This window comes from Scyliorhinus canicula, chromosome 1, assembly GCF_902713615.1.
Source record: "Scyliorhinus canicula chromosome 1, sScyCan1.1, whole genome shotgun sequence".
Classification (NCBI taxonomy): Eukaryota; Metazoa; Chordata; class Chondrichthyes; order Carcharhiniformes; family Scyliorhinidae; genus Scyliorhinus; species Scyliorhinus canicula.
The window spans coordinates 239,650,799-239,662,139 of NC_052146.1; the positions used below are offsets into that span (position 1 = coordinate 239,650,799).

General features: G+C 49.5%; 1 protein-coding gene across 2 annotated transcripts in view; it reads right to left on the minus strand.

The window, feature by feature from the left end:
• The window catches only part of LOC119972746 (acylphosphatase-2-like), a 187,860-nt gene extending 185,270 nt beyond the window's left edge, over window positions 1-2,590 (minus strand). For both annotated transcript variants that reach the window (XM_038810061.1, XM_038810071.1), the window contains exon 1: window positions 2,404-2,590. In XM_038810061.1, coding sequence (XP_038665989.1) covers window positions 2,404-2,521 — 118 coding nt within the window. In that variant the 5' untranslated portion in view covers window positions 2,522-2,590. The remainder of the gene's footprint in view (window positions 1-2,403) is intronic.
• Window positions 2,591-11,341: the final 8,751 nt, after the last annotated feature.

Below are 11,341 nucleotides of genomic sequence, written 5' to 3' on the forward strand. Positions count from 1 at the left end.
TCTGGACACTCGGGGGAAATAATCTGCTCTCTCTCTCGTGCTTTCTCCAGCAAAGCTGCTAAATTTCTGAAACCGCAGAAGCTTGAATCTACAGTGAAAACCATTACAAACTGGAAAGCATAAATCTCGACCGGAAGCTTACTGTAAAGGAATATGTGCTTAAAAAATCAACCATCTGAAATAAAGACTCTTATATTTTACCCCTCACTTCCCCTCTATATTTGTTTGTATATATGGGTGGGGGCACGTGAAAGTGGGGGATTAGGATTTAGATGATAGTTAACCAATTGTATTTGCTGCATACTTCACTATTGTCATTATTACTAAAAGAAAGCAATTGTGTTTGAATTAACTAACATGGTGACTGTAATTATTGGGCAACCAAAGGCCAAAGACTTCAGGTCTTTTCTAACCCGCAGGGGTCTGTGCTAGGGCCTCCACATTTTACAATTCATATCAAAGATTTAGATGATCAGAATGAAGACATGGTAGCTAAATTGTCAGATGTCACAGAGATAAGGAGGAAAATGTTATTTTATTCTTTCATGGGATGTAGATGTCGCTGGCTGAGCCAGCATTTGTTGCCCACCCCAAATGCCCTTGAACTGAGTAGCTTGGTAGGCCACTTAAGAATCAACCACATTGCTTTGGATTGTGGGGGCGAAACCCATGCAAACTCCACATGGACAGTGACCCAGAGCCGGGATCGAACCTGGGACCTCAGCACAGTGAGGCAGCAATATTACCACATGAAAATCTTGACTTTAAATCAGTTTCCCTCAGAGACAAATTTGGGATCCAAAAAAGTTCAACTCCTATTCCCCAACTCTGTTGGAAAAATCTAGCCAATTCACTCTGCTCTCTCTTCACGGGTGGTGCCTACACTTCCTTAAGCTTCCGTTCTGTATTTTCTTCTTTGTTCAGTGATGTGGTGCGGTGGATGGCAGCAAATTGGCAATAAATGTAACTGTTCCTCAGATTTATAATACAGGAGAGCTCAGACTCTACAGGCACCTAAATACAAAATAAAAGAAACCAGTTACATTCAAGAGTACGGTAAATATTAATACTGGGATTCTGTACAATGGACCAGATTTACAGAATGGAGGTTAAGCCCTGGAATTTCAGTTTTGAAAATGACTGATGTACCATGCTCAGAATGCAGAGATTGTCGATTCTTCAACTGTTCTGAGGAAATAACTGATCAAAACCTGAAGAATAACAGAATTTTAAAAATGTAAGATTATGAAGCTTTCTATCTAGTATTTTAAAGTATTATTTGACCATAGAATGTTTTATTCAAAAAGCATTGAGTGATTCAAATAATTCTCCTTCTTTTAATTGTTAATCTCCTGGCTGGCTATTCATTTAACTCTACTGTTGCTTCACAGCGCCAGGGTCCCAGGTTGGATTCCCGCTTGAGTCACGGTCTATGCGGAGTCTGCACGTTCTTCCTGTGCCTGCGTGGGTTTCCTCCAGTTTCCTCACACAAGTCTCAAAAGACGGGCTGTTAGGTGAATTGGATATTTTGAATTCTTCCTCTGTGTACCCGTTGGAATGTGGAGACTAAGGGATTTTCACAGTAACTTCATTGCAGTGTTAATGTATGCCTACTTGTGACAATAATAAAAGATTATTTTGCCATATTATATTGAACTCATGGCAGTGGTTATTGTTTTCTCAATTAGTTGCATTTTTACTGAGTCAAGAAATAATATTACAAGAAATGATCACGACAAGGATAAATGATCTATTATGTACAAGACTCCAAGATATTTTAGATACAGAAAATGCTGGAAACACTCAGTAGCAACTGTGGAGAGAGAAAAAAATAACGTTTCTGGTCGATAATGTTTTTGCAGAGTTCTCTGGAAGACCACGAGACAACTCAAAGCCGATATGCTTTAAAGGAAAATATTTGACAGTGACGCTAGTTACCACAATTAGAATAATTGGCGGCTGCAAACTTGGGCACCAACTCTGGGCCCATGGTGACTGTGCAAAAAGACATGTTTATTTCTATGTCATTACTAACAGCCCTCAGTGCATCAGAAGGTGGGACCGACCGCCTTTCACAATAAATGTCCTATCCTATTCCTCGCCGAACATGTTATACTTTCCATTCACTATTCGACGAACGAGTCTCAGTCGAAAACACGCCAGCTTTTTTTTAAACAACATTTTCAAAACATTGCCCTTTCACTGCAGGAGGGGCGCCAAGGCATCACAAGGCCAACCCTTTCCTGCTTCGGTTACAAAAATAAAACCTCCCCGTTTTAGTTTACATTCAGCTGCTGATGCGGTCTCCAAGGCGATTTGACAAATCGCAAGTCCGGCCTTGGTCTTAAGCGAGTGTCCGGCGGTGTTGACCGTCGAAGGCTGTGTTTTTATCCCCGCACTTACCCTGCACTCGGCCCCTGATCTCATAATCTATCGATTTGAATCGAGCTGCCACCGAGCCCACCTTCGACATGATCGCCAGTAAACTAAAGCAAATGGCTGCGTTAGCCGCACTGCACATCAAGACAAGGCCTTCCTCCCCCAACACACTCAGTCCGCTCCGGCCTTTCCCGCCCCCCTCAGCCGGATGTCCGTCCACTCCAGCCCACCCCCTTTCCGCAGCTTTTCCTGGTTCCCCATTCATCGCCAACAATTGTCGTCGTCGTCGTCTCCCCCCCCCCCCCCCCCCCCAATAAAAGGAGGTGCAGCGGTAATGATCCAAATTCATTCCACCCAGTTAGCTGTGGGCGGCGGGAGCAGATCGTTCCTCGGCGGACGTGGGTGATGCTGCCACCAGATATTCATAAAGTGCGATTTTTAAAAACTTTCCGGGTGCCTATTTCACCAGTCACTGAAATGTTTTAAGTTCCTCGTAAAAATGTCACATTTGAACATTCATCTGCAATATATTTGTCTCCTGTCTGTTGGGCTCAGTTAAATATCAGCGCAATGCAATAAAATGCCATGCTATTCTGGGCTGGTGTGCTCAAAATACGAGCAAATTTGCGCCATCATTCAATAAGCGCATGGTTGATTTGTCCTCAACCCCACTTCAGTGCTACTTTACCCTCCTGCAATAACGATTGACCTCCCTCATCGATCAAAAATCTGTCCAATCAGTCCTTAAAATATACAGCAGGTACACCTATCCGAAATGGAAAGGAAGTACCAGATCTTCTAGAAGGTATGACCTTGCCAAAAGAAGTATCAGTTCTTAAAATGTAAAGCCCATACTCACGAGGACACTATGGAAGCAAGACTCACCCTCCACTTCTCTCTGGGGGAGTGAATTCCAAAAATGAAAAACCCACTGGGAGAACTTTCTCCTCATCTATGTCTTAACAGACTCCTTTATTTTGAAACTGATCCCTATTTCCAGGTTGTCTTAGAGGGGAAACATTCTCCAGGCGTCTACTCTGTCAAATCCCATCAGAATCTTATATAAAGAACAAAGAAAATTACAGCACAGGAATGGTTGGATAAGATCAATTCTTCTAAACTCCACTGAGTACCGAACCAAGCTGTTCAACCTTTCTTCAGAAGGCAACCTCTTCATCCCAGGAATCCCAGGAAGGGGCTGGTTTAGTACAGTGGGCTAAACAGCTGGCTTGTAATGCAGAACAAGGCCAGCAGAGCGGGTTCAATTCCCATACCGGTCTCCCTGAACAGGTGCCGGAATGTGGCGACTAGGGGCTTTTCACAGTAACGTCTTTGAAGCCTACTTGTGAAAATAAGCGATTATTATTATTAACTTAGTGAACCTTCCCTGAAGAATCTCTAATACAAGTATATCTCTCTTTAAATAGGAGGCAAAATGCAGTATTATAGGTTTGGTGACGGGGTTTCCGGAGGGCAGGCTATTCATGGAGGAACATCAAGGGTGAGCCTACCTTTTGTTGTTCTTTAGGTGGGTATGAACAGGAGGGAGGGGAATTGGGGGTGGCAGAGAAGTTTGAGGCCTTGGGCGAGGGCCACCATGCTAGCTGGGTGGGCTAGTTAACAGCAGTGAAGTGGGAGATTGTCAGGAGGTAGGCGAAGGGAATGATGGGCTGATGTTTTGTTTAAGGGTGGGGGGGAGGGTTGCTGACAAGGTTGTGGTTGACGTGGCGCAGTTGGAAAAGGATCGATGACTGTGGACATTCGGAGGATGAGCCTGGAGGGTCGCGTGACGTCGGCCGGGTGTTGGCCCAGAAAAGGACATGGCTGATCAGCAGGGAGCACCCACAGTGGAGGCTGGATGCAAGGCTGTTGGCAGATGAGGAGGTGTATGAGCGGGTGAGGGCCGCCATTCGGGGGTACCTGGAGTTAAACGACATGGAGAAGGTCACGGAAACCATATAGTGGGAGGCGCTCAAGGCGGTGGTTAGGGGGGAGCTCATCTCAATTCGGGAGCACAGGCAGATAAGGGTGGGGTGGTGTTTGACCCAGAGGGGGTGAATGGAATGCTTGAGGCGTTTTATAAGAGATTATACTTGTCAGAGCCCCAGGCTGGGGGGAGTGGGGATACGGCGGTTTTTGGGCGGGCTGGAGTTTCCCAGGGTAGAGGAGGAGCTGGTTCAGGGATTGGGCTCCCCAATTGGGTTGAGGGAGGTGATAGAGAGTATGGGGGTGATGCAGGCAGCAAAGGCCCCAGGTCCGGATGGGTTCCCAGTGGAGTTCTATAAAAAATTTTGGGGGATCTGGAGCCACTGCTGGTGAGGGCATACAATGAGGCTAGGGAGCGCGGGGGTTGGGGGGGGAGGGGGGAATCTTTCCCCTACATTATCGCAGGCTTCCATCGCCCAGATATTGAAAAAGGACAAGGATCCGGAGGATTGTGGGTCGTACCGCCTGATATTCTTACTGAACGTAGATGCCAGGTTGTTGGCGAAGGTGCTGACCTTGCGAATTGAGGACTGCGTCCCGGGAGTGATAGGCGAGGACCAAATGGGTTTTGTGAAGAGGAGGCAGTTGTCTGCGTATGTGAGGAGGCTGTTCAATGTAATTATGATGCCTTCGGAGGAGTAGGAGGTGGAGGTAATGGTGGCAAGTTATGGCTCATTGGACGAGGAGTGCCACAAGGAAGAGAGAGCAGTTGGAACAGGAAAGTTTTTGTGATACGACACAGGTGAAGATGGTGGAGGGCAAGGGGTCAGCGCAGCGCAGCCCTCCCAGTGGTCGATGGAGCAGCTGGTGGAGTTCCTAAATGGCAAATTCCAGCAGCAGAGGAAAGAGGCCTTATAGGATTTGGCCATGGTGGTGGGGCTGCTTTGGGTGACAATTGAGTAGGTGGAGCAGAGGCAGGAGGCCCAGAGCCTGCTGATTCAGAAGGTGGAGAAGTCGGTGGTGGAGCATGAGGATCGGCTGACCTCGCTGGAGGCGGAGAAGGGGATGGTGATGAGCAGCCAGGGAAGGCTGAGAGAGAAACTGGAGGACCTTGAGAACCGATCCAGGAGGCAGAATTTGAGGATTGTTGGGATGCCCAAAAGTATTGAAGGTGCAGAAGCCACCAAATTTGTGACGAGCATGTTGGAGAAGCTGATGGGGGAGGGGCCTTTGACCGGCCTCTTGAGGTGGATTGACAAGGAGGCGGCAGGTGGGGGAGCCGCTGAGGGCAATGGGTGTGAGGCTGCCTCAGTTCCTGGATAAAGAGATCTTGAGGCAGATGAGGCAGACCAAGCAATGCACCAGGGATGGGAGTGAGCTGCAGATTTACTGAGACCAGGGTGCGCAGCTGGCCAAGCAGAGAGCCGGGCATAATCAGATAAAGGCCAACCTCGACAAGAAGGGGTGAAGTCCGGGGTGTTGTACGCCGCCCACTTGTGGGTGACGCATCAAAAACAAGAATTTTATTTTGACTCGCCAGAGGTGATGAACTTTATGAGAGGTCATGGACTGGGAGGAGTGTGGGGACATTGAACTTGGGAGAGGAGCTTTGTTTAAATTGTGGGGTATGTTGGGTGAGTGGATTGGATTAGGTCACGATGGGGGTGGGGGAACTGAGATGGTGAGTGTGGCTTTTGCTTTTCTTTGTTGGTTGTTGAGAGGGTTGGGGTGGATTGTGAGGGGAAGTCAGAGGCCTTGGGTGGGGGCCACCTTGCTAGCTGGGTGGGCTAGTTAACAGGAGAGAAGTGGGAGGTTGCTAGGAGGAAGGTGCGGGGGAGGGGGGGAATGGGTTGGTTCTTTGTTTGGTTGTGGGGGGAGGGGGGTTGCTGACATGTGTGTGGTTGGTGTAGCGGAGTTAGGAAGGGAGAGATGGACAGGCCTGGGGGGGGGGGGGGGGGGGGGGCAGGACATGGGCCAAGGGCTGGCTTAAAAGGGGGCATGGTTGATCAACAGGGGATGGGGCGGAGAGCCCCCTGACCAGGCTGGTCACGTGGAACATGCGAGGACTGAATGGGCCGGTTAAATGGTTGTGTGTTTTTGTGCATCTGAGGAGTTTGAAACCGGACGTTGTGTTCTTGCAGAAGTTGCGAGGTTCTGGGTGTGGTGGCAGGTGGGAATAGAGTACTTTAGGGACTTGTTCATAGGGGGCACCTTTGGAGGGCTGGAGGAGTTGGAGGAAATATATGAGTTGTCTAAAGGGAATGGTTTTAAGGACTAGAAGGTGAAAGATTTCTTGAGGAGAGAGGTGCCTTCCTTCCGGGGACTGCCGCATTAGGTGCTGCAGGACAAGTTGTTGTCAGAGGATGATATAGGGGAGGGGGAGGGTGTCGGATATCTACATTGAATTGATGGAGAGGGAGGATGCCCCAGTGGCGATTAAGACAAATGGGAGGAGGTGTTCGAGGGGAGGTGCGGGCTGGAATGTGGGAAGAGGCCTTGTGGTGAGTTCATGCGTCTTCATTGTGTGCGAGGATATGCCTCATCCAGTTTAAGATGGTGCACAGGGCCCACATGACGATTGCGAGGACGAGCCGGTACTTTGCAAGGGTGGAGGACAGGTGTGGGATGTGTGCGGGGGGACCCGAAAATCACATGTTTTTGGCGTGTCCAAAGCTGAGGGGATTCACGGATGTTTTGTCCAAGATTCTGGGTGTGGGGGTGGCCCTGGGTCCGGCGGTGGTGATATTCAGGGTGTGGGAAGATCCAGGAATCCAGGTGGGGAGAGAGGCCGATGTATTGGCCTTTGCCTTCCTGATAGCCTGGAGACGGACTTTGTTGTGTTGCTGGGACTCGGAGTCACCAAAGGGGTATGGGTGAGTGACCTGGCAGCATTGGGGGGGGGGGGGGGGGGGGGGGGTGGATAAGGGGGGTAAAAGCAGGAAGTGTGATGAATATCAGTGAAATACTTTTCACTGTACCTCGGTACACGTGACAATAAACAAATCCAATCCAATCCAATCCAATCCAATATCACATTCGCCGCAGAATTTGGTTTGAAATAAGGCAACAGATGTTAATACGACCAGTAATTTAATTCAAAATGGAATAAAATCACTTCAGCTAAAGGTCGTCCAGAAGTCCCAATTTGAAGGGAAAAACTCCTAGCTGAATTCAAGGATCATTAATACATTCGAAACAAATACAGGATAAAGAAAACCTTGCATTAACACACTAAACTCTCTAGATCACTCCCCTATACCTATAATTATTCAAACCATGAGGACAGGAAATTCTTCAGATAAATAATACACAAATTCTTGCTTAACTATATAACTCTTGACACTTAGAATAACACCCTCAAAGAAGTGTCTGTTTGACAATCTATATATCTAAGAAACATGGCAACACTGAAAAGAGACAGATCTCTATATGAGTCCCTCTTTGCCAATATATCTGAAGACACCTGACATTCATGCAGACACTAAGATCATTAAAACATATATTGATGATAATACATCAAATTAGCCATTTGGCTATAGGCAGTTAACCAACAATAAGTGATAAGATAACAGAGACAGTCCTTGACCGATTAAAAGGTTTCATGTATAAAAAGAGGGGCATTTTTGGCAGAGAAGTACCTTCTCACTCCCCTGCGGGAGTGTGGGTCAAAGCTCTGTTCTTCAAGCTTGCCTCGTCAAACAAAGACCATCATGGTTTGGTAAGTGTGTTTCTGTTAAACTTCTTAGAAATTTATCAGAAATTGATAGGAGATACTTCAGGATTTCCCATGTTTTAGATATCTCATTCTCTTAAGAGAAGTCAGTTTGTTAGCAGGTAACAAAGGACTATTAACGGGTTTTATATTGTTAGCAGATAACAAAGGATTTTATTCAAAATTTTTCACATATTTTCAACAACAAAATCCCCCCCTTACAAAAATAAGAGAAACGACAAAAAAAACGCATAAATAAACAGATTATAGCTATATCACACATTCCCCCAGACTACATGCCTCCCATTAAATGATAAACAATAATAAATACAATAGTAAACACAAAATACCCCCCTCTCCCCCCCGGGTTGCTGCTGCTGCTGACCATCTCCTAACGCTCTGCTAGAAAGTCTAGCAACGGTTGCCACCGCCTGAAGAACCCTTGCACGGATCCTCTTAAGGCAAATTTTACCTTCTCTAATTTAATAAACCCTGCCATGTCGCTGATTCCAGGCTTCCACACTGTTGCACTGCAACAGAATCGTCCGCCAGGCTACCAGGGATGCAAAGGCCAGAATACCAGCCTCTTTCGCCTCCTGCACTCCTGGCTCGTCCGATACCCCAAATATTGCGAGCCCCCAGCTCGGCTTAACCCAGGTGTTAACCACCTTCGACACCATCCTCGCAATGCCCCTCCAGAACTCATCCAGCGCTGGGCACGCCCAGAACATGTGGCCGTGGTTTGCCGGGCTCCCCGAACACCTCATACACCTGTCCTCTACCTCAAAAAACCGACTCAGCCTTGACACAGTCATGTGTGCTCTGTGCAGAACCTTAAATTGTATCAGGCTAAGCCTGGCGCAAGAGGAGGAAGAATTTACCCTACTCAGGGCGTCCGTCCACGCACCCTCGTCTATCTCAGGGCAGCACGGTAGCATTGTGGATAGCACAATTGCTTCACAGCTCGTGTCCCAGGTTCGATTCCGGCTTGGGTCACTGTCTGTGCAGAGTCTGCACATCCTCCCCGTGTGTACGTGGGTTTCCGCCGGGTGCTCCGGTTTCCTTCCACAGTCCAAAGATGTGCAGGTTAGGTGGATTGGCCATGATAAATTGCCCTTAGTGTTGGGTGGGGTTACTGGGTTATGGGGATAGGGTGGAGCTGTTGACCTTGGGTAGGGTGCTCTTTCCAAGAGCCGGTGCAGACTCGATGGGCCGAATGGCCTCCTTCTGCACTGTAAATTTTATGATCTATGATCTCCTCCCCAAGCTCCTCTTCCCATTTACCTTTTAGCTCCTCCACCGAGGCCTCCTCCTCTTCCTGCATCTCCTAGTAGATTGCCGAGACCGTCATCTTCACCGACTGCACCCTACCCGCCAGTGAGAGCGGCAGCATATCCCACCTTTTAAACTCCTCCTCCATTTGCTCCACCAGTCAAGTCAGGTTGAGCTTGTGTAGGGCCCCCCAGCTCCTGGCCACCTGGATCCCCAGGTACCTAAAACTCCTTTCCGCCTCTTTCAGTGGAAGCTCATCTATCCCCCTTCCCTGGCCCCCTGGGTGTACCATGAACAGCTCGCTCTTCCCCATGTTGAGCTTATACCCAGAGAAGTCCCCAAACTCCCTGAGGATCCGCATCACCTCCGGCATCCTCCCCCACCGGGTCCGCCACATATAGTAACAGATTGTCGGCATACAGCGATACCCGGTGTTCCTACCACCCCCCCCCCCCCCCTCACCCCCCGCACCACCCCCCTCCAGTTCCTGTACTCCCTCAAAGCCATCGCCAAAGGCTCAATTGCCAACGCAAATAGCAGGGGGGATAGGGGCCTCATCCCCTGGTATAGCCAAAAGTATTCCGACCTCCTCCGATTCGTGGCCACACCTGCTACTGGGGCTTCGTATACTAACCTAACCCAGCTGACGAACCCCTACCCAAACCCAAACCTCCTCAATTCCTCCCACAGGTACCCCCACTCCACCCTATCAAAGGCCTTCTCCGCATCCATAGCCGCCACTATCTCCGCCTCCCCCTCCACTGCCGGCATCATGATTACATTTAGGAGCCTCCGCACGTTGGTGTTTAGCTGCCTTCCTTTCACGAAACCCGTCTGGTCCTCGTGGATGACCCCCGGGACACAGTCCTCAATTCTAGTAGCCAACACCTTCGCTAACAGTTTCGCATCCACATTGAGGTGCGAGATTGGTCTATACGACCCACACTGTAAGGGGTCCTTGTCCCACTTTAAGATCAGCGAGATCAGCGCCCTGGACATCGTCGGGGTTTGAACCCCCCCTCCCTCGCCTCATTGAAAGTCCTCACTAGTAGCGGGGCCAGCAGGTCCATAAACTTCCTGTCAAATTCCACCGGGAATCCATCTGGTCCCGGTGCCTTCCCCTGTACCCTCAGGAACCTCAGCCGGTCCAGAAACTGGCGCATCCCCATCTCCTCCGTCGAGGGCTCCGACCTATACAACCCCTCATAAAAGTCTCTAAATACCCCATTTATTCCCACCGCACCGTGTTCCCTCCTTTATCTCTAACTCCCTTGCTGCCTCCCGCTTCCGAAGCTGGTATGCCAGCATCCGGCTAGCCTTCTCCCTGTATTCATACACCGCCCCTTGCGCCTACTTCCACTGCACCTCCGCCTTCCTGGTAGTCAACAGGTCGAACTCGACCTGGAGGCTTCGTCGCTCCTTGAGTAGTCCCTCCTCGGGGACCTCTGCGTACTTCCTATCTATCCTTACCATCTCCCCCACCAGCCTCTCCTCTCCTTCCCCTCCTTGTGGGCTCTAATGGAGATTAGCTCTCTCCTGACCACCGCCTTCGGCACCTCCCAGACCACCTTTACCTGCACCTCCCCATTATCGTTGATCTCTAGGTATCTTTCTATGCATCCCCGGATCCGCCCGCTCGCCACTTCATCCACCAACAACTCCACCTCCAGGCACCACAGCGGGCACTGGTCCTGCTCCTCCCCAAGCTAAAGGCCCACCCAGTGCAGGGCATGGTCAGAGATGGCTATGGCCGAATACTCCGTGTCCTCCACCCTCGGAATCAGTGCCCTGCTCATCACGAAAAAGTCAATCCGGGAGTAGGCTCTATGGACGTGGGAAAAGAATGAGAATTCCCTGGCCCCCGGCCTAACAAACCTCCATGGGTCCACTCCTCCCATCTGGTCCATAAACCCCCTCAGCATCTTGGCCGCCGCCGGCCTCCTACCCGTCCTGGACCTAGAGCGGTCCAATGCTGGATCCAATACCGTATTGAGGTCCCCCCATTATCAAGCTCCCTGCCTCCAGGTCCGGGATCCGGCCCAGCATGCGCCG